Here is a 23850-nt window from a genome sequence, read left to right on the forward strand (position 1 = left end):
GCACCTCGTATGGGCTGGATGAAGCCAAACCCCTGAGCGTGTCACTGCCTCTGGTGGCCCATTGAGATGGTCCTTTTGGCTGGTGGTATCTAGGTGTCCTGCATCCCACTCTTGTCCTGAGCCTTTCCTCTCGGGCAGTGCAGAGGCTCCTGCTTCTCAGAGAAGGAGCAACTCGCAGGACTAGTCCAGAATTAGACTGATGTCTCTACTGGATATGTAAGGGCAAAATTCACCCCCACAATCAGAAAGGGAGGTAGAAATTTTTTTTGTGTGTGTGAGAGGGCATCTCTATTTCTTAAGAAAAAAAAAATCTTTGTCAAATACTGTTCGTTCAATAAAGTGTCTGAGGGGCATAAGCATCTCTGATCCTATGGCAACCACATCTCCCGCTGTGCCGAGGGATGGGGGCAGGTGCACAGCAGTGGTATGGTGAGCTGGGTGGGATGTTTGCAGCTGGGCTCTGTCCCCTGCCAGCCTCAAGGAAAGGAGGACTAGGGACTGGGGCTGGCTCTTGCCTTGTGCCTGATGCACGTCCTGCACCAAGGACTCATCTTTGCCCAACATGGGTGAAGAGCAGCAGAGTGTTTGCAAGGATGTGGTCACAGGCTCCTGGAGCTATGATTTGAGCTAGCTCCAGGTGAGACCTGCTTCTTGGGGGTGGGAACTGGTATGGAGCAACACTAACTACGAGCATCTTTAGTTTGATGCCATAGGTACAATCCACCACTAGGTGCTCCAGGGCTTGGAAAAGGGAAGTGGGGTCAGTGCACAGGCACTGCACAGTGCATGTAACTTACTTAGCAAAGTGCCATGTATATATGTATTTAATTCTATTTTGCTCATTGAGGGGTTATAATCACTGCATTGTCCCACTTGACTGCTCTCAGTGGGCTGTGCTGGGTCTAGTTACGTTGCACAAGGGACTACCTCCTTACTCACCCATTCAAGGACTACCCCAACTGTCAGTGGAAGGTAGAATCCCCTCACTTTGATCACCCACCCTAAAAATACATGTTTTCCATCAAAAGTAGCATCTCTTCCAACATGAACTACAGCAAAGACGTCTCCTTCCACTGCCATCACTCCCAGATAAACTGTTGCCCAAAGTCCCATTCCTGCAACCAGAACCCAAAGCGCAGACTGTTGTTCCCTGCTCTGCACACATAATGATGATTGAAATCTTGAGAGCAGAGGCATCTGTGGTGGCAACAGCATCCAACCCAGCAGGCAGCTCACTCCCCACACGCAGCCGGAGGTGGCAAAGACGGAACAGCCGCAGTCAGCTGCCTTGGAGACTGCAGCATGCTACAGTTGTTGAGCTGGTTGGCTTAGAGGCCGAATATGAGGTCTCATGATCCTTATCTGTAAATAATAAACAAAGCGGTGCTATAGCTGAGTGACTCTGTGCAAGAACTTTGCAGCAGGCCTGGCCTTTGCTATGAGCTCAAGTGGCAGCGCAGCTCAGACCCGAACGCTAGCGAAAAATCCTGCAAAGACCGTCAGACATGCGAGGGCTGGTATAAGGCCTCAACTTGAGGCTGAGCCCATAGGAGGAACACATGCTCCTCTTGCATGGTCCTCGTCCTCCTACTGACCCTGTCGCAGGCTGGCTGCCTGCTGATGGCTGTACAAGGAACACCTCAGCCAAAATGTGGCCATGTAGAGAGCTGAGGCTCCCTGTGCCATTTCAGCCCCTGAGAGCAGCATGGAGATGTCCACTGCTCTGGGACAAGGCACAGCACCAGCAGCTCCAAGGTGGACTTGGAGCTCTGAGGCAGCCAGACTTGGCCCACAGGCAGGTGAGCACTAGCCTGAGCATGCCACCCCAATACTCACAGCTGGCCTTGGCCAGCTGGGAAATAAACCCTAGGCAGACCTGAAGTGACGGGTCGATGGCTTGGAGTTGCTGTGCCCAGTACCACTCAGAGGCCTCAGAGGGGGTGGTTTCTGCTCCATCTTCTGCCTTGGTAAGAGCTGGAGTGGGAACGTGAGCAGAGCTGGGGGAAGGCCTGGGAGGGCAGGCTGAGCCGAGGGCAGCTCAGCAAGTAGGGAGAGCGGAGATCCACCAGCCAATGCTCCCCCCAAAACCTGCTTCGACTCAGAGACGAGTGGCTGAAACCTGGCTTGAGGCCAGTTAAAGGGAGTGAAGCAGTGTCAGGGGACGTTTTTGCTTGGATATACTCACAGGAGAACGGCCGTGGTCTCCAGAAGGACTCCTTGGCCCTAAAACGAGGGGAGCAGAAACAAGACAATGTTTCAGAGCGCATTGGGTGAGCCCCTGCCTTGAACTGGCGCCCAGGTCTGACCGGAGTGGCGAGCAGTGATTGAACTCTGGGAGCAGGAAGGTGTGGGGCTGGGGAGAGGGGCTGGAGACAGGGATTTGGGGGAGGGAGACAACAGAGGAGGACAGCCCCAACTGCTGCGTGCACAGACTTTCTTGCTTGACACAAATGCAAATAAATAGAGGCACTTCCCTGCTGCCGTGGTGAGTCTCTGCCTGAGCCCCTGCCCCTGGGCAATGGAGGAGCCTGAGGTGGGTGCAGGCCACAGCGCAGCACCCACACGAGCACAGGGAACGGCCCCAGTCCTGCTCTGACCTGCTCTAGCACCTCCTTGGCCAGTGCAAGGGACTCAAGGCACTGAGCTTCCTGCTAACACGGAAAAGCCCTCTGGCCTGGGACCAAGGGCTGGAGAGGAAGGAGGAAGGTGCTGGCATTTCCCCCCCGCCTTGCACTTTATCAGCCATCTGCTAACTCCCTTCTGTGCAGAAACGCAAGGGTCACTCCTGCAATAGTCTTTTCCTGCTGCAAACTAACTCTTCCCAGGGAAGCAGGAGTTCCAGTGGAAATTACTTGGGCTTTATTCAAATTAAAATTAAACAGAAATCCATTCTGTAACCAAATACTGTCTGGGTGGTTTGAGGAAGAAATGCAAATATTCTCTGAAATGGGGAAGAAAAGAATCTAGTTTTCAACTCACTGAAGTAACTGGAGCCTTGAGCAGCAGGTAACTGGAAAAGGGGCTGGAAGCTGCTGGAAGATCACCCAGCTCAACCGCTTACCTGAGGCAGGCTCACCCCACTACCCTCTGCATGGGGAAAATGTGTCTGACCAGCTAGTCACCCTCCAATGATGAATTTGCCACCCATTTTTTGGAGTGAGTAATGCTCTTCCTGACACCCAAACTCAATCCTCCGCTCTACCCAGAGCCTGACAGCCCCTCGACCAGCCCCCATCCCTGCATGGGTCCGGCCGCGAGCAGCTTCCTGGCCGCTGCGGGAGGCCGCGGGGCGCCACTTACCCCTCGGTGCCTGTGTGCCGGCGGCAGAGCCGTGCCACCAGGCAGGCGGAGGCGATCAGGAGGGACAGCAGAGCCAGCGCCCCCAGCAAGATGCCGATGAAGGCGCCGAGGCTGACGGCGAGCTGGTCGCAGCGCTCACCGGTGGGGGAGAAGATGGAGAAGGGGATGCAGCTGCGGAGGGGGACAGAGGGGGCATGAAACCCCTGGGGAGAGGTGGCCAACACGCCGCGGCGAGGGCTGGCCACGTCCTCCCCTGCCTGCCCCGTCCGGCGCTGCTACCTGCACGTGGGCCCGTCCGGCAGGTGCTGGCACCGGCCGCCGTGCCGGCAGTAGCCCGTGTTGCAGGGGGACACGCAGAGGAAGCCGACGCTCGCCACGTAGTCTAGCTGGTAGCCTCGGTAGCCGGAGAGGCCGCAGGGGAAATAGCGCCTCAGCTCCGACACCGTCACTGCGGGGAGAGGCAGGCACGGCGGGAGCGGGCGTTCGTCCGCGCGGTCCCGCCTTGGACGGCGTCGCTGGATTCGGGAGCAGCATCGCCCCGGGACGTGCTCCCCCCCCCCCCATCCCAGGGCTTTCCCCCCCGCGGGAGCTGCACGTTGGATAGGGAATTGCCACCGACCCGCGTCCGTCGCAACGTTACCCAGACACGGGGCGCGGGGGGGACTCCTGGGTCCTCCGTGCGGCCCCCGGGGAGGGCGACTCACGCTTCACCAGGTCGGTGACGTTATCCGCGTGCAAGCGCTGGAAGACGACGCGCGCGCCCGCCGCCCGCCGCCCGCGCCCGGGCGGCCCGTTGAAGGCGGCCGTGATGGCCCCTCGCAGCTCCTCGTTCAGGAAGCGGATCACAGCGCCGGTGCTGTTGTAGGCAAATTCGGACACCACCGCGAACGTGAAGCCGCCACGGTCGTCCCTGCGGCGAAAGAAAGCGGCAGCCGGGGTTTGCGGGCGGATTCGCTGCCCCTTTGCCAGAGCGGCCAAGCCTTGCTATGTCCCGGTTTCCCCATTTTTCCCCCTAAACGCCCCTTTCTGGGTGTTTATCAGCCGTGGGGCTGAAAAGACAGGCCCCAGGGGGACAGACACCCTTCGCATCCCAAACCCGGCCGCCTGGCGCCCCGTCCGCTCCCCGCGCGAAGCCCACCGCCGGCTCGCTCACGTGCGGGTGACGTTGGTGTTGCTCCGGAAAGCCTTCACCTCCAGGGACGCCAGGACGGCCGCGACCTGCGCCAGGGCGAGCGGGAGGCGGCGTCGGAGGAGGGCGGGATGGTGGCGAAGGGCGACGCGCCCGAGCCCCGAGGGCTGCTCTGCCCTTCTGTTCACGCATGGGCGACCTGGCGAGCGGCCACGGGTGCCGCCTGCGGCGCTTGGCCGGGACCCCACAGGCTGGTGCCACCTCCCCGGGTCCCTGCCGGCGGGAGGGTGCCGCAGCGGGTGCTGGAGGCACAGAGTCCCCCCCCAAAAACGCCTCCCCGAGCAGCACCCCACCGTCATCACGCCGCCAGCCACGGGGCTCCCCGGGCACCCGGCCCAGCGCCACGTACGGTGCCGTCGACGTCCCCAGCGGTGACGTTCTGCAGCGTCCGGACCCGCAGCTGCACGCTCCGCCGGGGCAGCTCTGCGGGGAGGAAGGTGCCGCGGTCGCTCCCGCCTGCCGCCGCCCGGTCTGGCGCCGTGGGGGCCGCCCGGCGCGGGCCGCGGGCACCCACCTGGGCTAGCCGGGGGCTGAAAATTGCCGCCTGCCACCAGGCAGCGCCGGTCGGTGAAGGCGGGGGGGCACAGGCAGGAGGGCACGCAGGTGCCGGGCTCCAGGCGGCAGCGTCCCCCATTGCTGCAGTAGCCCGGGGGGCAGGCGCGGGACCCGCACGCGGCCGTGCAGCCCGGCCCCGCGCCTGCGAGCGCCGCGGGGAGCGGGACGGGGATGGTAAGCGGGGCTCGGGTGCCGAGCTCCCCCATCCCCAGGCCCTCTCCCCTCCTCTCTGGCTGGTTTTAATCCCGAGGAGGAGCGGAGGGGCTGCCCGTGCGCGGGGGGCACTCACCAGCCTCGCCGGGCGCGCAGGCGCAGGCGTAGCCGCCCGCGGTGTTGGTGCAGGTGGCGTTCGCCGGGCACGCCGTCCCCCGCGCGCACTCGTCCACATCTGCCAGGGCGAGACCCCCGTGGCACCGAGTGAGAGCCGGGCTTGGCCGCCGGGGCGAGCCGGGCTCCGCGCCCCTCACCTGCGCAGTGCGTCCCGTCGCCGGTGAGGCCGGCGGGGCAGGGGCCGCAGCCGGCGCGCGGGTGGCAGCTCACGCCGGGGAAGCAGCCCTGGGCGCAGGGGTCTGGCGGGTGCTGGCAGAAGGGACCTGAGTAGCCATCGTCACACCTGCAGGCTGCGAGCTGTACAAGGGGACGGTGACGCCGGCTTAGGGACATCTCACAGATGGACAACAGGGCATGGAGGAGCTTTCCGGGCTGGCGCGTGGCCTGGGGATGCGGCGCTGCGCGAACCCCGCTACCTGCAGGGAAGAGCCGCTGACGGTGGTGGTGTCGCTGTAGTCGCACTGGTGGCTCCTACTGCAGTTGCAAAGAGTGAAGCTGAGCAGAAGGATGGCGGAGAGGTTGTTGGCTCCGATGGCCTCCAGGCTGACCGTGAACGGGGCCGTGCTGGTGGGCTCCCACGTGAGGGTGCCGTTCTCTGCGTGGGGAGAGACCCGGGAAGGAGAGGAGGTGGCAGGAGAGAGTGGCAAGGCGCAGGGAAAGGGGCAGAGCGGGCCCTACCCGTTACGCCTGCCCTACCCGTTATGTTGAGCTCTGGCGAGACATGGGGGACGAACCGCGCGCCTGTCCCCTCCGCTCGGTACTGCCTCGTCACCCTTTCCATCCTGTAGGCTGTGAGCGAAGCATCACCGGTGATGATAGGAGGGAAAGCGTCTGAGGAAAGAGCAGCCCGGGTGTTTGTCATGTGGCGATGGTGCCCCACGGCTCTGCACCCTTCCTGGCAAGCAAGCACAGGACCCCAAACAGAAGTGGCCATGGCCACCCACCAATGAAGCCCTCATGTTGCACTGCACTGTGGTGTCTCCAGTCCCTGGGAATCAGCCAGATGGGCAGTACAGCTCAGAGACCTCGGCTGGCATCTCTCCTGCCTCCACATGGAGCAGGAAGCTCCGAGCAGGAAGAAAGGCAATCCCCAGGGAGCCAAACCCATGCCCTCTTGGAGATCACCATCTGCTCAACTTACTTAGAGCTGTCTTCTTCTGCTGGAAATCAGCTGCAAGGCTCTGGGTGGCCAAGCCCAGGGCCACATCCCCAGTGCTCAGTGTGTCGTAGATGCACTCCCTGCTCCCGCGGCACTGCAAGGCTGCCAGCTGGTACTGGCTTTCATTCTCCTGCCGCAGTCGAGACAAGAAGACAGGCGTGAAGTTCGTTACCAGAGCTGCCAGTGGCTCAGCAAACAGGCTGTGCTCTCCAACAGCCCCTGCAAAAGAGAGCACACCACAGGATGGGCCAAGGGTTTTTAAGGCTGCATATTTTTAGTGCTGGTTTCCACAGTAAAGAGACCAATGTGAATCCTTGGCACCAGTTTTGCTCAAGCAAGTGTTTAAATTTCTTCAGGCAAAATGAGGCCTGAAGGTGCTGAAGCAGGGGATTGGCAGGATGGATCCTGAGCCCAGACTTACACGTCATCCCATAGCTGAAGATTTCCTCCTCGCTGCTGTTCCCAGGGATGCTGGTGCCATTCGGCATCTGGAAGTCATCTGCTGGGTTGTGGTCCCACACACCTGGCAGAGCATTGCAGGAGGATTGGCGTCCCCCACGCCTTGGCTGACTGCCCCCTCCAGCACAGTCCGGGGTTTAGTTTAGCCTTCTGGGGAGGCCCAGATGGGTCCTCATAAGCACATCCTCTAGCATTGGCCAGCATGCTTTCAGGTACGAAGGGGATGTGGCTCCCTGGCTCACCATCGGAGAGAGCCAGGGCCACAGAGGTGACAGCCCAGCTGGCTCCTAGCTCTGAGCAAGGCTTGGTTATCCCTGGATTTCTGCAGCTTCCCAAGCCCAGGCCTGGGCAATGCTCCAGGCTCCTCCAGCGCCTGATACCTCCCTGTCACCCCTCCTGATAGGAAACAGGGTTGCTAGCTTGAGGTAACTATGCCCTGGGCAGGCAGCCATGAGCCTTGGGGATGGGCTGGTCCCTGGCCTGTACAGCACCGACCTCACCCTGCAGCCTTTGCACAAGTGCCAGTCAGACCCCTCACCCAGCAGGCCCTTGGTGCTGTTGAGGTACTCATTGGGCAGGCTGCAGACCACATTGAGGATCCCAGAGGTGGCCGAGATGGAGACGGCGACGGCCTTGTCAAAGATGGCTGTGATGGAGGAAGAATTGACCACCAGGACTCCCGGGCTGTAATACACCTCAGCATCCATGTCTGCAAGTAAAGATGAACACAGAGAGGAAAGACCACGCAAGGTGAGGGCTGGAGTCAGGGGCCTGAAACAAACCTCGGAATTTGGGGAGCAGAGGACTCCTCATCCACCTTAGCCAAGTCAGCGACAGTGTACAGGCAGGAGGGATTTGATGGGGCTCAAGGTGTTTCCTTTTGTGCTAAGGATAGGGCTGATTTCTAGGGGTAGTGACACCCTTCGTCCTCACTGAGCCCCCGCTCCAGCCACTTGCTAGCCCAAGATAGATGGAGAAGGGCCTGGGGGCCCAGCTCCTGCTGGGGATATTCTTGTGCCTGCAGGAGTGAGCAGAGCCCACTCAGTAATGGAGATGTCATTTCTTGCGCACAGACACAGTCCCCTTGCAGGCAGAAAGCTCTGCCCCCTGCAGAGATCAACCTGGCCCCAGCTCCCACGTGGACTCTGCTGAGGGCTGCCCTCAGCTCCCTGCGCAGTCACACTGTTTCTAACAGAAAGCGCCCTAGGCTGCCCTGAGAGATCCCCTTGCAGGACATGGGCAGTACAGCTGGTTGGTAGAGGACACTATGCCCTGCTCACCTCTGGAGTAGGAAAACTGGATGATCTCATGGTTCAGCAGGACTTGGATGTTGCCTTGCCTTCCCAGGGTCCACTCGACCTGCAAACCACAGAGGATATCCCAGTCGGGCCATCTACTCATCCTCTCTGAGACATCCCATCCCCAGCTGCTGCAGGGGACATGCATGCTAGACCCTGTCTTCCTTGAACCCTGCAGAGGAGCTCAGCCCTGGAGGTCGTGCTTGCTGTGCTGGACATGGCAGCGTGGGTAGCTGCCATGGTGGGCTCCAGGGTCTGAGCCCTGTCCTTCAATTGCTCAGGGCTACTTCTTATGACACCAGGGGATTTGACTTACTGACATTCTCTAGATGTGAGGAGCAAAGAAAGGGAGAGTATGCAACTGTGCAAATAGCACAGAGGAGACTGGAGTTCAGGGTGAAGATTATGCAATGAAAGCAAATAGTGTTTCTGTAGAGCTACAGGCCAAGGCTTGACAGCGGGCACAAGGAGCTAGAGTCAGCTTTTTTCTTCTTTCTAGCCCTGCACTTAGCATGTTGCTGGGGCTCCTCATGGGAGGTGGCACAAAGAGGAGAGGGGGTGCTTTGCGGGCCCCAGTCATTTCTAGGTGGTGCAGATGCACTATCCAATCTGTCTGCTGGGTTTCTCCCATCAGGTGCTCAAATGTATGGGCGGGTGGCTGCTACTCACTGTTGTGTTGGTGGTGGAGACATACTGGGCAGCGAAAGCCACAAAGTTGGTGGCCGGGGCTGTGCCAGTCTGGGCGGTGCGCCCTTGCAAGGTAAAACTGGTCCGGGCATCACTGGCCAGCAGGAGGACAAAGTCGCCAAGCCCATTGAAGGTGTATGTGAGCCCATCCAGGGTGGTAATGTGGGGGTCTCCGAAGGCGCTGGCTGAGGTTGCAAGGGGATGAAGTAATTTTTCAGGGAGGAAGAAAAGCAATTACTGGCATCATTGAACAGAGAAGAGCAGACCGTGGTCCTGAGCTGAGCATGGAAAGCTGGGGTCGCGGTGGGGACTTTGCACAGCCGTGTCACTCGTATGGCACCAGTGTTCCTGGCCTAGTGAGGCTGGGGCCAGGAACAGTCCTGGTACAGCAAGGAGACAGTGCAGGCAGCCCTAGGGACTCACCAGGGGTGGGTGGCACATATCCCTCACAGCTGGCCCTTGGTCTCTTCTCGGCAAACCTGGTGCAGAACGAGGGTTTCTCCACTTGCTGGCAGCACCAGTCGAAGGCCTCCAGCTCTTCATCTGCAGAGGAAGGTGGCTGGGTGCTGCTGGTGCTGCTGGTGCTCTCGGACACAGGGCCTGCCACAGACATGGGCCTCACTGCCAGGAGTGTGCTGGGGGCTGCAGCCGCTCTCATGGCTCGTCGTATTTTGAGGAAAGAGAGCCACAGTGCTCACTCACCGGTGGTGGGGTGGAGGGGAAGGCTCCATACCCTCTCCTGCCAACCTTCGAGCAAACTCTCATCCCGGTAGAGACACCGGACCCCAGCTCCAGCCTGGTTTGGGGATGAGGTGCGCAGCATGGTCACAGAGGCATCTACCAGGCCTGAAAGGGTTTGAGGTGTCACCAGCTGCCCTGGGAGCTGATCCAGGGCCCTGAGAGCGGGAGGAGAGCCCCAGCCCTATCCCACACCACGGCATTCATCCACTGGCCTCAGCCCTCCCCAGATGGGCTGGAAGGGCAGTGAAGTGATGGGCGAAGGGGCCCAATTTAGGAAGGTGCTGGGTGCCTTTGAGCTCGTAGGGATTGGGACACTACAGTGGCTTGACCAGAGGGATGCAGTCCATGCAATGGTGGGTTAGGATCTCCCTCTTCCAGGTTTCTGGTTGCCTCTTCCCCGACCCTCCTCTCCCCAAGCAGGGGCACTCAGCACCTCTGCTCCGCCGGTAGCGGGGGTCCAGCTCTGCCTGGGGCCGCGAGCAGGGGCAGGGTGGCAGGTCTCTGTTCCAGCTGGCTGGATCTGGCTGTGTCACCAACCACGCAAGGCAGCGCAGCCTGTAGTTCACCCGGGGATGACTGTCCAGCTTGTAGATCCAGAGCCCACGCAGATCTGGGGAAGCAACCAGCAAATAACACAGCCAATGGTGAACAACATAGACAATGTCCTACAGCAACTGGCAAAACCCTGCAGCCTCAGCCGGCTGAGGCGGTGCGCCTTCCGGAGAGGAGGGACTGGGCACTTGGCCTGGAAGACTGTCCCCTGCCATTAAGCTCTCACGGGAGATCTCCAGGCTCCCTCTAGAGCCCACGCTGCCTGCACTGGGGCAGCAGTGGAAAGCCTCGGCTGAAGGAAAGCAGAGACCTGCGCTCTGCAGTTGTATCTGCTCATCTCCGCTTTCAGATCTAACTTGCTCTCATCTGCTATTTCTTTGCACAGGCTTTGCTGTCCATCGCCCTGCAGGGAAACGTGCCGGGGGAATGCTCCTGGGCAGACACCTGTGGGCATGCATCTCCTCTCCAGCCCACCCAGCACTGGACCAAGGGCCTCCCTCCATTGTGCCGTACCAATGTCGTAGCCTCTGTACTGGTCAGGACGGTATTTAACAGCTGGTGGCTTTTCAGTCAGCTCATTATTTTGGGCATATCCATCACCACTGTGTGAAGAGAGGAAGTCTTAGATTATGCTCCTGACACAGCCCTAGATCTCTCTTTCCCTCCTTTCTTCACCGCATGGGCTGCATCTCCCCGTTGAGCATGAAGGGGAAAGAGGATGGTGCTACAGCCCAGCACAGATCCTTCTTGCTAGCCCACAGAACCATAACAGACCACAGGGCCATGGTCGAAAGCAAGAGGAACAGTCTAGAGAGTGTAACTCTGAGCTACGAGTGACAGGCACCTCTACTCACACCCAGCAGTGAACACACACGTGTGCTCACATGCACACACATGCATGCCCACATGTGCAGACACACGTGCACGCACACATATGTGTGCACACACATGGCACCTGGAAAAGCCGATGAGCACGTTCCTTGCTGCGAGCTTGGTGTAATCCCACCGCATGCCACCGTCTTGGTACAGGAGCAGGGCGAAGGCCTGGTTCCCATCGGTGGTGAGGACCACTTGATATGTGTTTGTCTAGAGAAACCCGCAGTGCCCTGTCAGCCTGCCCTGACTGGGTGCAGTCAGCCCCCCCGCCACTGGTAGGATCCCCTGGTCGTGGCCCCTCCAGCCTGACCCCCTTCTCTCACTTGACTGTCGTCCTGCTGGGATGGGTATGCTGGAGCCTCCTCCCAGGTCACCTTCAGGGTCCATTTTGCTGTGTATGAAATTTTCATATATCTCTTGATCTTCACTTCCACATCATGGACGAGGGCATTTCGGGTAGATCCAAGGGTGAGGTATTCCTGCGAGTTTTGAAGAGAAGGAGTTTAGAAAGGAGGGGATTGCTTTGGAGGTCGGAGGCGAGCTCTCCTGGGGAGGTCACTAACGGCCCCTACCTGGTACCAGGTGGTGCCGTCACCCTGGGAAAAATCTGCATCGTCCCAAAACGCAGCCACCATCGGCAAACTCTCATGGCCACTGAACCCCTGGGGAGGTGGGTTAGGGTTGGAGGGGACATAGTTTTCCATAGGCGGGAAAATGATTTGTCCATTATCTGTAAACTAAACAAAATAATTCATTATTTCTTGCCACCAGCCTCCCCAGGTGGTGCTTGCCCAGCAATATGGCTTTTATTTATACCCTGCACATGGATAGGCAGAAACCAGCCATTTTAAACTGTGAAAAATTAACCTCCGTATTACATTAGGCTTCTGTTCCAATTTTGCTGTTTTTTTTTTTCTCCCGCACAAACTATCTATCATGTGTGTTCGCTGCAGCCACGGAAACTCACGTAGAGAGAGTCATGGAGTGTTTTCCCAAAAGGGAATCCGATCTCTGGTTTGAACAGTGGGGAATTAAAATCCACCTTCCTTTCGACGTATCCTCTGTCGTTTTCCTCTGCGCCGTATGGGTATAGCGACACAGCTGGAACTAACACAAGCAGGTGATTAATAGAAAATAAAAAATAATTAAATCTGCTCCACCTTTTGCACCTCCAAGGCAGGTTTGCCTTTTTGTGCCGCTGCCTGCAGGGAGGGCGAGACAGTCCTGGCACAGTCCCACCACGTCTAGCGTCACTATAGCGCAGGGAGATTGTCTTTGCCTCCGGACACTCGTCCTACAAAGAAACCTGCCTTCCCGATTCAGGATTCGGGCAAAGCTGCGGGCAGGTACTTAAATGATTTTCCTCACCTGAGCTGTGAAAGGTAAGACAAAAATGCACACACGGGAGAGATGGGGCAACAAACCTGGCCGCGGGGTTTTAGACTTGACTGGCTGTGAGCACATGGACTGTGCTGAGCACGGAGGGAGAGGAGACCTCGGCTTGGGAGGGGCTTTATATGCAGCCAGGGGTGTGTGTGTGTGTGCAACCTCCCGCCAAGGATTCCTGCTCTTCCCTGCTGATCTGCGAGAGATGAGGGGGTCCCTGCCGCCGGGCACTTGAGCTGTCCAGCCACGGGGAAGCGGCATGCTCCACGTACGAGTTGGGTAAGATGACCTGCTCTCACGTTCCCTATTTCACCTTTTCCCGTTAATCCCCCAGCCTGACCCCTGTCGCAGATGAGCCATCCCCAGCTCTGCAATCACAGCAGCTCAGCTGGGCCAGCAACCTCCTTCGTGTTCACTGCCTTAGGAGGAAAGAAGAAAATCTACTTACTGCTAAGCCCTGGGGTGGGTCGGGGCTCAGGCAAAGGTGTAAGCATGGGATTTCTGTGGCTAGAGATAGCATGGGTAGAAGCTCTTGGTGCTGTGGCTGGTTCTTTCTGTGTCCCAGAAGTCGGAGCTGTGGTGGCAGTGGGGCTGGTGGCTGCCGGTGGGTTCCCTGGTGCCGTGGCAGTGCCACCTCCCAGGAGGCCTCCTCCCTCCTCAGCTGGGCTGGCCTGTGTCACGGTTGGCTGGGCTGGGCTCGCAAGTGGGTTGGGCAGCCTGCTGCGTGGTGAGATGGCCATGGTGGTGAGAGCCGCTGGGGTGACATTTTCTGCAAGCCCTGTTTTGGCCACTCCATTTCCAGATCCTGCTGACACGAGCAGAAACGGTGAGGGGCTGGTTTTGTCCGTGGTGCCTGGCTCTGGGCTGGTGGCAGAGGCAGGAGGGATGGACGTGGAGGCAAAGGCAGGCTGCAATCCAGCCTGGCCACCTGCTGCAAGGACAGGCACAGCTGTATGGGTGCCAAAGACAGAGAAAGGCCCCAAACCTTCCTGCAGGGTGGTGAGGCCTCTTGCAAGTGTGGGAAGCACCCCAGATTGGGGTTCAACCTTAGCTGCCCCCACTGCATTGCTGTCTAGGACTGTGGGGGAGGTTGCTGCGGTCAGCTCGTTGGCTGTGTCATCACTGGGGACATGAAGGGGACTCGTGCTGGTGCTATCTATTGTCCCATGCCCAGGGGAAGTCGGTATTAGTGCCAGCTCAGCCAGGACACTGGGAGAGCTGGGTAGAGCCGTGACATTTCCCAGTTGTGTGTCTGTGGGGCTGGTCATGGTGGTGAACGCAGGAGAGGAAATGCGGCTTGTTGGCCTGCCTGGGACATCATGAACGATGATGGTTGGGCTGCTCCTGGAAGGTTCAGCTGTTTTCTCCTCCAAGATAGGTTGCCCCAGGGATGTCTGGGCAATGGGAGGCGACGTGCTTGGTGCCTGTCCTGCTGCAGGGTTGCTGAAGGCTGTGGGAGAGGAGGTGCCTGTTGCTGTCTTGGATGTAGCATATCTGACTGCCAGGGAGGCTGCTGACCCCGCGGTTGCACCGTTATTCAGTATGGAAGATGGCCCAGTCATCGGCTCCTCTGTTGCATTGCGCTTGCTGGGGAAAGGCGTCCTGGGCACCGTGATGGCGTGGCTGGGGCCAGGCACCTCCAAGGACCCATTGGTTGGCCTCGTTGTAGTGCGCATAGCGGGAGATAAGACAGACGATCCCGATCCACTGCTAGTCGTGCTGGGACTGAGGTGGGGGCTTGCTGCTGTCCCACTGAGAGCGGCCAGTAGTGTTTCAGCTGCTGGTGCAGTGCTGGAGGCTCGGGAGATGGTTGCAGTTACGTCTCTTGCTCCCAGTGCTGCAGTCGCTGGCTCGGCTGTTGTCTGGCCTGGGACTGGCCCCTCTGGCACTGGGGTGCTGCTGGTGACCGAGGAAGGCAGGCTGGCTGCCACCTCATTCCTCCCAGGGGCCGCCCTGGCAGCTGTTTGAGCTGGGACGCTGTCTGTGATTAACGCTGATTTGCTTGTGGTTGCTTCACTCAGTGAGGGGGTGAAGACAGGCAAAGCTGGGGCGGTCTGTGATGCAGTTGTGGTGTCTTCACCGACTGTTGCAAGCATGGTGGTGGTGGGCTTGGCTATAGCTGTGCGTGTGAGTGGAGCAGGCGCCAGGCCTGTGCTGTTCCCAACTGCTGTATCGTCAGGCACCATCATAGTTGTCTCCTTCTCAGCAGCACCACGTGCAGCTGGGGAAGCAGTGAGCCCACTGACAGCCACGGGAGTTGGGCTCACACCTTCGTCCCCTATGTCAACACCACCAGGGCTGGATAGTGCATGACCATCTGCCTGGTTATTTGTGACGGGTTGCTCTGAAGCAGGGGACAGGGCATTGCTGGTGCTGGCGGCCTTTGCCATGGCAAACCCTGCTCTGGCAGTTGATGTCTCAGCTGTCCTGCTGGCTGCGGTAGCCGTGGACATCTCCCCTCTGGGTGGGCCGATTGGTATGACAGTGTGACTGGAGGGGACTCTGCCCAGTGGCAGCCTGGTGGTGGTGGGTCGGGTGGGTGAGGTGCCACCTGCTCGATCGGCCTCAGAGACACTGTTTGCGGGGGTCGTCAGCTGTTGCAGTGGTCCAGCTGGGAGACTGCCAGTCCCTGGAGAGGACAGACCAGCTGCGTCCTCCATAGGAGCATAACTCCAGGTCGTGGCGCTTGTTGCGGATGTTAACCTGTTCGTAAGCGGGGACGAGGTGTCCAGTGCTGGCTGGGCTGCGCTGCTAGCCGTGGCCACCACAGCTGCGCCTGCAGTTGCCCCAGTGGCCATAGAGCCGGTGCTCGATGGCACCGTGCTTGACGGTGACTCCCCAGGGGCTGCCGTGCCCCTTGCTGGCCAAGCAGTAAAGTCAGGGGCGAGCAGGGAAGGCGTTTGCTCCGGCGGCACTGTGCTGAGGTTTGGCGACGGGCTGCGGAGCGGGAGCGCGGTGTCAGTCAGTGGAAGCGTGGCGGTGCGCTCGGGGGCTGTGAGGGGCACACCGGTGGCTGGCATGGGGGCTGCGTCATCAGCTGATGGGGGTGTCGTGCTGCTCTTCCTCTCTGTGTCAGAGGTGCCGGTGATGGGCACAGCGATGTCCTTGCTGCTGGAGGGGGATGCTGCACCAGCAGCCCTGCTCTCGGAGGGGCCCGGGGAGGACGCGGCAGTCTCCATTGGGGCCGTGGTACTGCTGGCACCTGCCCAGGACGTGGCTGTGCTTTCTCCTGCGCGTGTGCTAACCACACTTGGCAAGGACACCCCGGCCAAGGGCTTGTGCTGGGCTCGGTCGGTGCCTGGGCTGGAAGACCTTGTGGAGGGTTCACTGGTGCTTTTGATGGGCTCTGTTGGTGGCTGAGAGGTGCCATGGGGGCCGTGCGAGGAGGTTGCTGCTGTGATGAGCTCTGCACTGGCCCTGCTGCTGAGACGCAGGGCAGGAGCCAGGGCAGCAGAGGAGGATGCTGCCGTCCCGGTGATGCTGTCACTGGTGATGCCAGAGAATGCCGTCACCACTGGCCTGGTGCTGCCAGGAACGGGAGAGGATGTGCCGCCCCCCAGCTCAGCCGTGCTGGGACCGAGCACTGGGGAAGATGCTCTGGCCGGTTCCGGGGTGGAGCTGGGCACCACTGGTGAGGACGGACCCACCGTGGCCCCTGCCGTGATGCTCTTGCTGCTCGGGGCAGATGGTACCGCCGGAGGCATGTGGTGGGCACCTAGTTCAGCCCCAGCAGTGATGGATGGGGGCTGTCCTGGGGCTGGCCCCACCGCCCCATCCCTGGTGGCCGGGGAGGATGTGTCCGCTGTTGGCTCAGCAGTGCTGTCACTCTGGTCTGACAAGGCTGCGCGTGGCTGAGGGGTGACGCTGGCTCTGGAGGGGTTCGATGCGTGCAGAGCTGGCCCAGGAGAGGTGTTTACGCTGTCTGTCCTGCTTGTCCAGGCGTCTGCTGTTGCATTTTCAACTGGGTTTGAGCCCACAGCTGTCTGCATGGTGCTGCCGTCTCCTGCTGGCTGTGATCTGCTCCTGGTTCCCTCTGCAGCTGCATTTTTGGTGACAGGCAGCGATGCGAGTGGGGGTGTCTGAGCAGCGGTGGTGCCGAGGAGGAGACTGGCTGTGTCTGATGCTGGGCCGGCATCTAACGAGGCTGGCAGAGCAGCGCGACTGCCTCTGGGAGCCAGGAGACGAAAGCTTGTTGGCGACCTGGTTGGGGGAGCATCACCCCCCTCGGTGGATGGCTCTGGTGGTGGTTCAGTACTGGTGAGTGCATGTCTGGAAGCTGGCCAGGTACCATGGGCAATAGCTGGCACATCTGGAGTTGGCTCAGCCCCAAGGTGGCCCTGGAGAGATGCCTCCTGGCTCATACTCGGGTGGGTGACGTAGTCGTTGGTGATGAGAAACAACCTTCTCTTGGCTGAGGTTGAATCCCAACCTGTTTCTGGGGTGGCTGTGACTGCGTGAGCAGAAGGGCCCATGGCCAGCTCAGTCACGGCACTTCCAGAGCTCAGGGACAGGGAGCCAGCTGCTCTCTGCGTCAGGGCAGTGCGGGGTGGGAGGTGGGTCATGCCAGCCCCCAGGTCACCTTCCAGGCCCACATCAGGGGACTTGGCATGCGGTGCTGCGGTGACGCTGCTGCTGGGGCTGGGGGAGACGCTGTGCAGGGCTTGGTGGGCATCGCTACCCAGCGCTGGCTGCAGGGTGGCTGGACTGCCACGTGCTGGCAGTGATGAGGCTGCTGCTGTCCTCAGGGCGATGCTGGATGGGGACACCTCCAGGAGTGGCCCTGTGGTGGGACTGTCATTCAGGAGAGGGAGGTCACCTGCACGTGATGCTGCAGCTGCACTACTGGGTCTGGCTGTCTCCAGCATGCCGACTGCTCCCACAAGGTCGATGGTGGTTGCTGCTGCAGTTATGCCTTCCGTGGGTTCAGAAGCTGTTGCTGTTGCTTGCAGAATGGTGGTGGGAACAACACTGCTGGAGGCTGGAGGGGACACCGTGGGATCGTGTTGCTTCCCAGGGCTGGGGACTGGGGCAGCAGCTCCTGCACCTGGTTCATCTGTGCTCAGACCCTGGGACTGCCCTGCCAGGTCTTCTTCAGCCAGGCGTGACCAGGTCTCCCCACCAGTGGGGACAGTGGAACTACTGGAGGTGGGTGGAGGGCTGGTGGCATTGCGGTGTGGCATGTATGCGTATGGAACTGGCTCGCTGGTAACATCTGCATTTGGGGCTGAGAAATGTTGAGGCACCAGCGGCATCACAGCGTCCATACCCAGAGCAGCTGTGGCTGTGGGTGGGTTAAAAGTGACATCTCTGGATGGGGAGGAGAGTCTGACAGAGACCTTGGTTTTGGCTGGAGAAGAGCCTAGGTCTGGGTTGCTGCTGCTGGTGACTAAAATGAGAGCAGTCGTGCCTGAGGATGGCGTGAGGAGCAGCGAAGGCCCATGGAGTGCTGATTCACTCACAGGTCCATTTCTGGGCACTTTGGATGGTGCAGAGTCACGCGTGATGCTGACTGCTGGCAGTGGTGAGCCCACAGCTGGCTCCAGGTGGCCACTGTCAAGGCCGGGAGATGTGTCATGCAGAGCAGGCATGGGGCTGGCATCCCAGGGCATTGCAGTGTCTGGCCCAGGGGAATATCTCGCCGCTTCGGAAGATGCACTCAGACCTTCCTCAGCAGGGGTATTTCCAAAGGCTGGACCTACTTCACTGATTGGACTCGTGGTAATGAAGGAGGACAGGTCTGTAGCTGGGCTGGTCTTCTTGCTGTACCTGCTGAGGGAAGATGGTGCTGCAGTGGCTTCAGAGGACACATCTATCTGTGCTTTTCCAGCACTGTTTCCAGAGAGGAGCAAGGATGTCGCTGTGCTGAGTCTTGCCGAAGAGGATTCACCTGCAGCTGCTTCCACTGAGGTGGCACCGGAGCCTGTAAAGGCCATTGTGGTGGGCAGATCCCCAACAGGGTCTCCGAGGGAGGACGCCATGCCTGTGAAGGGCCCAGGAGAGGGACCACCATGTGGCTCAGTGGAGAGGATGCTCATCGGCCCAGTGATGGTACTGGGATCACTGGGAAATGCTGCGCCAGTAGCCGGGGCACTTCCAGCGGTGCTGGGAAGTGGTGCCATGCCCATCCCTGTTGGGGTATTTGCGGTCCTCGGGGAAGCAGTGCCCGTTGCTGCTCTGGAGATGGGCTTACTTGTACTGGAGACCAGCTCAGTGGCAGCCTTTTCTGGGGCTGGAAATGATCCAGTAGGGACATGCTTTACAGTAGTTACTTCCACATTGGAGGAAGAGAAGTTGACAGCTGGGTCAATGAGGTGCCCACCAGTGGCTGTGGCTGCTGTGTCCAGAGTTGGTGTAGTAGCACAGAGCGGGGTGCTGGCTCTAGGTGGCCTGTCTCCAGCAGTTACATTTGTCCCATGTGAGTATGAGTGCGTTGTCCCTTGGCCAGGGTCTGTGTCATTGCTGGCAGGTGATGGCGCTCCTTCGCTTGACTCCGTGGTTGATGGGACAGGGGAGGCACTTGCTACCAGCTCCACTGTGGCACCACCAAGGCTTGCAGGAGAAATGGCTGGAGGTGGCTGAGTGGGGTGTGTCGGGAACTTCTGGGAGGCATCACGGTTGGCTGCAGGTAAGGCAGTTGTCCCTGGCTTTGTAGTCCTGCTGACAGGAGAGAAGACGGCCCTCGCTGAGGGAGCACTTACAGGGTCTGGAAATGGTGGCGTCACCCCCTCTATTCCTCCTGCCACTGCATGAGGGGATGCGACGGGGGCTGCTGGCGTCGGGGGGTTAGCAGCACCACCAGGTGGGCCTGCAGTTGGCCCCACGGCAATGCCCGTGTACAGAGAGGAAGCAAGTGAGACGCCGGCCCCTGCGGTGGGAGGGGAGGCGCCCTTGTCCAGCTCCGACGTGATCTCCTGGGACAGGAGCTCAGCAGCTGTGTGGGATGCTGCAGCGCTCCTGCTGATAGCAGAAGGTGAAAACCCCATGCCTGATTTGATATGAGACAGTGCCGTGGTCTGCGCTGTCCCCAGTGTCCCTTCCATAGCGATAACATCATCCAGCTGGACCAAACCATTAGCATCGGAGACTTCGCCAGGGACCAAGGAAGACGCTTTTGACCCCAGCACTGGGTCAACGACGAGGGTTTGTGCAATTGGGGGGGACGTGCCTCCACCTGGTTTTGGGAAGGCCCCTTTCAGTGGGCCTATAGCACCTGCACTTGGCTTCACTATGATTCCCTCTAGGATACGGACAGCTGTCGCCGGGGCCAGCACTCCAGCCATGCTCTCCGGAGCTGCTCTAGGTGCTTCCAGGGCCTGCTCAAGATCAGTGCCGCTGTTCGAGGGTGGCAGTGTGCCCGTCCGCTCTTCAGTGGGGATGCCTAGACCTAGCGATGACATGGCTGTGGCCGGCCCAGCACCGCTGCTCCCCACGGCAAGAGCTGACGTGTGCCCCGTCGGCGCAGGGGACGGAGGGCGCCTGTGCCGAGTGGTGGCGGGAGCCGCAGGGACGCCGGTCGGGGGGCTGGCGGGACTCGCAGAGGAAACCCCTGCGCTTGCCTGGGGGCTGTCTCGTGCTGCCCTACCCTCAGCAAGCCCAGGGGCTGCCGCTGTACTGGGAGGCACCTTCCCCGCCTTGCTGGTCCCAGCTGGGACCGCCGCTCCTGCACCCTGCGCCACCACGTCACCTGCGAGGAGAGACAGGATCACCCTTCCTGGAGTAACACCAGCCGTGTCCCCGGTGGGCAGGGATGAACCTGCCGCCAGCCCCGAGCTGGCGTTACCTGGGACGGGGCCGGCGTCACCTGAGCCCCGGCCACCTCCAGAGCTGGTCCGGCTGGAGGGAGGCGGGTGCCCGGGCTGGATCACCGCTGCCTCGGGGAACGCCTCGCATATTCCCAGTTTGGCCATGGCGGGGGACGCGTCTGGACGTAGCTCGGCGCTGGCGCCTTCGGCCGCCGGGGAGAGGCCGCCGGGCTGTGCCAGGGGCTGCTCCGCCGACCCGCTGGCGGAGGGGCTGCCCGGACCCCCCGCTGGCCCCGCGGAGACGGGGGCTGCTGCCGGGGCACGTTAGCGAGGGCCAAGCAGGGAGAAGCCGCCGCCGCGTCCGGCGACGAGCCGGGACGGAGGCAGCGCCTCCGGGGAAGCGCTCCCCGCTCGGCCGAGACGCGGCCGCCCGGCGCTCGCCCCCGCCCCTCGTGCCCCTCTCCGGCGGGCTGCCCTCCTTCCCCGACCGCCGCCGGGCCGCCCGGGGCCTGCCCGCCCGCGGGGAGCGGGACGCGTCCCCGAGCCCTGGGGCCGTCCCTGCCCCACAGCGCCCCGGGGCGCCTCGAGGCAGGGCGAGCGCAGGGGCGGCCGTCCCCGTGCCCGTCCCCGTGCCCGTCCCCGTGCCCCCCGGCTGGCTCTCAGCGCCCCGTGCCGACGCTCCCGGCACGGCAGGAGCGCGGGGCTGCCATGGGGAGAGCCCCGGGTGCTGGGAGGGAGCGGGGCCGGCCGGCGCCTCTGTTTGCTGCTCTGGCAACCCGTCACCGAAACGACGGCCCCAGCGGCGGCCGGGGGGGAGGATCGCAGCCCGTCGCCCGTAACCACCCCGGCACTTACCCGGCAGCGCCCAGAGCCCCCAGAGCAGCCAGCCCCACGGCGGGACCCGGCGTCGCATGGTGCCGAGGGGCTCCCGGCGTCGTCGACGGTGCCTCCTCCAGCCGCCGCGACGAGGCTGGCGGCTCTGCCGGTCCGGCGAGGCGAGGCGAGGCGAAGCGGGCTACCTGCACCGAAACACTCCCCTCCCCAGGACCTCCTCCTCCTCCTCCTCCTCCTCCTCCTCCTCCAGCGGCGGCCGCCCCGCAGGGGACGCCTCGTGCCGCGCGTCCCTCGCGAGGGTGCCCGAGCCCCCGGGGGACCCGCGGGGACGCTGCCGGGGGCCTGGCCGCTCCTCGCACCCCTCGCTGCCGGGAGCCGCCGCCGTTGCCTTGCGACCGCTTTCGCCCCTAGCGGTTTTGGGCCTTTCCCAAATTGCCGGGTTTCCAGGTTTTCCGCGCCAAGGAGCACAAGCCCCGAGCGCGCGGAGCGCCCGCCCGCCCGCGGGAGCTCGGTGCCGCCGGCGCACCGCAGTGCCGGGGTCCTGCTGGCCCTGCTCGCACCGCGCTGGAGGTCGGGGCCGCGAGCCCCAGCCGCGCGGGGGGGGTGCGGTCGAGGACGGACCCCCCTGCCGTCACCGAGCCCCTCCGCAGGGACCCTGCGCTCGGCACCCTGAGGTCGGGGTTCGTCTTCAGCGACGATAACCCCCTTTTCTGTACCGGGGGCGCGGGGGGGGGGGGGGGTGGTGTAAAGCTCCCTGCCGCAGAGGCTGCAGGGCGCGACGGCAAGCGGGGACCCAGGTCCCCAGCATCTCCGGGAGGAGGTGGATCAGCCCGGCCCCAGGCTCGGGCGCCAGCCCCAACGCCCACGGGGCCCGGCCACGCACGGCCGCGCGGCTGATAACCCCCGGCCCCGGCGGGCCCGCCGCCAAGGAGGAACAAGGAAGCGAGCAACGCTCCCGCTTCGCTCCCCGCCGCCTCGGGGTCCCTGCGCCGCTTAACCTTTCCCGTCCTCGGGGGCTCCCGCGGGGGCGTCTCGGCCCGGGTGGTGCAGAGACATTGCCGTGCTCGGCTCTGCCCCGACAGCGCTTCCCGGAGTGCGCTGCGGACATCGTTGCATTAACAGCTGATCACCTTGGTGGAGCCATTTCGTGCGGGCTTGGTGGGGGGGGGGTTATCTGCGCCATCGGAGTGCGTCCCATTGCAAACGCCCACGCCAGTCCAGGCGGAGGGTGTGTGTGCGTGCACGTGCACACGTTGTTCTTACACGGGCACCTGGGGGCTGGGCCTTCCTCTGCTTTGCAGGTCACCTTAAAAAGGGGAAAGGATGGAGAGACTCACCGTGGTGCTCAAAGGCCCTCCCGGAGCAGTTCTGGCAAGCCAATGTTTGCTTCTTCAGCTCCAGGGTTGCTTTAAGGGGAGTTGGGAAAAGTCACTTAAAGCGTTGCATCTTCCTTGCTCTGGCTACAGCCATCCTGCCTGGCAGCCACCTGACAGAGGTGACTGTCACGACAGCTGCACCGTGCATGGGGAAACCGAGGCAGGGAGCACTGAAGCATCCCAGGAGAGCCTAAGTACCCTGCCAGGCTCCAAGCACAGCCATGCCCATGGCAGCACCACCAAACCTCCCTGTCCCTGGGCTCAGAAAGGACTTACTACCCTCCCCGGGGAGGGGGGCCTGGAGACGGGAGCTGCACAGCGCTCCGGGTGTGCACGGCACGCGGGTGACGTGGCCACAAGCAGCTGGCGCCGACTCCGGGCTGCGATCAGCCACGGGGAGGGACGCGCCATGGAGACCGGGTAGCCCTGCTCGCCGGGTGACTTACCGTGTGCACGCACTGGAGCCCCCCGCGTGGCAGCCTCTCCTCCGAGGCTTCAGCCTCCGCATGTGCCTGGGGCACGGGGATGGCTGGAAACGGCGGAGCCTGGGGCAAAGCCCGGGGTGCTTTCGCTAATGCCGCCCCAGCGACACCGGCGTGCCCAGGCCCAGCAGCTCAGCAATGGATCTCATGGTGCTACACGGCTGCCGCCATGCTCCAGCCCCAGCTGACATTCCCGACCCGTCTGGGATCGCTCCCCGGCAACGCTAGTTTTTGCCTGGCATCTGGAGATACGCCAGCCCCTCACGGAGACCACACGGGTCCTGCAGGCTCTCTGCAGCGTACCGCAGCTTGCTCTGCTTGGGTGAACATGCAACCCTGGAGCCTGCTGGATTTAGGGACTTCTGGGCCCAGCGAGTTTGGGTACCAAGGTCCTTTTTCCCTTGCACAGAGGCCACCTGCATGGCGATCCTGAAAGGGGGCACCTCGGGGAGCCAGACCGCAGGCCAGGCCCTCGGCCCAGCGTGGTGAAGGGGGTTTGAACCCCGCTTTGGCTGCGCTATGGCTGCCGCCTCGCACGGTGCCTCCCGCCGGGTGCCGGCCCCCACCGCCCGGCCGCTCCCGCCGCGGGCGCCTGGCTCCAGCTTCGCGGTGGTATCCGGTTGCACAACTCTGCCACGCGCGTGGGTGGCGGCGAGATGCAGGTCTCGCCACTCCCTGCCCGGGCATGAGTCACGCGGCGGCTCCAGCCCTGTCTGCCGCGGGGCGTTGGGGCGCCTCGTCCCGGGCAGGAACCCCGCGCGCGCGGGGGGGAGGCACCGGGGCCGTGCCGGGACGTCTCCCCTGCAAGGGGGAACAGCTGGGGCCAAGCGAGGGCTGCTGGCGGGGGGTACAAGGGTGTCCAGGCCTCGGTCCTGGGTCTGCGA

General features: G+C 61.9%; 1 protein-coding gene across 1 annotated transcript; it reads right to left on the minus strand.

The window, feature by feature from the left end:
* Positions 1–1240: 1240 nt before the first annotated feature.
* On the minus strand, positions 1241–23388 carry MUC4 (mucin 4, cell surface associated). Its single transcript, XM_062583042.1, has 32 exons — positions 23202–23388; positions 22446–22514; positions 21130–21253; positions 20313–20533; positions 20115–20216; positions 12981–19916; positions 12114–12253; positions 11719–11883; positions 11470–11625; positions 11226–11356; positions 10784–10872; positions 10152–10328; positions 9680–9823; positions 9401–9520; positions 8960–9162; positions 8273–8351; positions 7531–7701; positions 6955–7056; positions 6516–6752; positions 6071–6205; positions 5791–5969; positions 5512–5671; positions 5334–5432; positions 5004–5186; positions 4839–4912; positions 4454–4518; positions 4005–4210; positions 3580–3748; positions 3301–3471; positions 2186–2223; positions 1877–1974; positions 1241–1362 (listed from the first exon to the last, which is right to left on the minus strand). The coding sequence occupies exons 1-32, from the start codon at positions 23386–23388 to the stop codon at positions 1306–1308; spliced, it is 11187 nt and encodes a 3728-aa protein (XP_062439026.1). The 3' UTR covers positions 1241–1305.
* Positions 23389–23850: the final 462 nt, after the last annotated feature.

The sequence above is a fragment of the Rhea pennata genome, chromosome 9, assembly GCF_028389875.1.
Source record: "Rhea pennata isolate bPtePen1 chromosome 9, bPtePen1.pri, whole genome shotgun sequence".
In the NCBI taxonomy this organism is placed as follows: domain Eukaryota; kingdom Metazoa; phylum Chordata; class Aves; order Rheiformes; family Rheidae; genus Rhea; species Rhea pennata.

Coding starts and splice junctions, on each gene's coding strand:
- MUC4 (XM_062583042.1), bottom strand. CDS start 23,388: ATGCAGGTGGCCTCTGTGCAAGGGAAAAAGGACCTTGGTACCCAAACT. Junction 19,917..20,114: donor AGCCCCTGGGCTTGCTGAGG/GTAGGGCAGCAC, acceptor TGTCATCGCTAG/GTCTAGGCATCCCCACTGAA. Junction 6,753..6,954: donor CTTCAGCTATGGGATGACGT/GTAAGTCTGGGC, acceptor TCTCTTTTGCAG/GGGCTGTTGGAGAGCACAGC.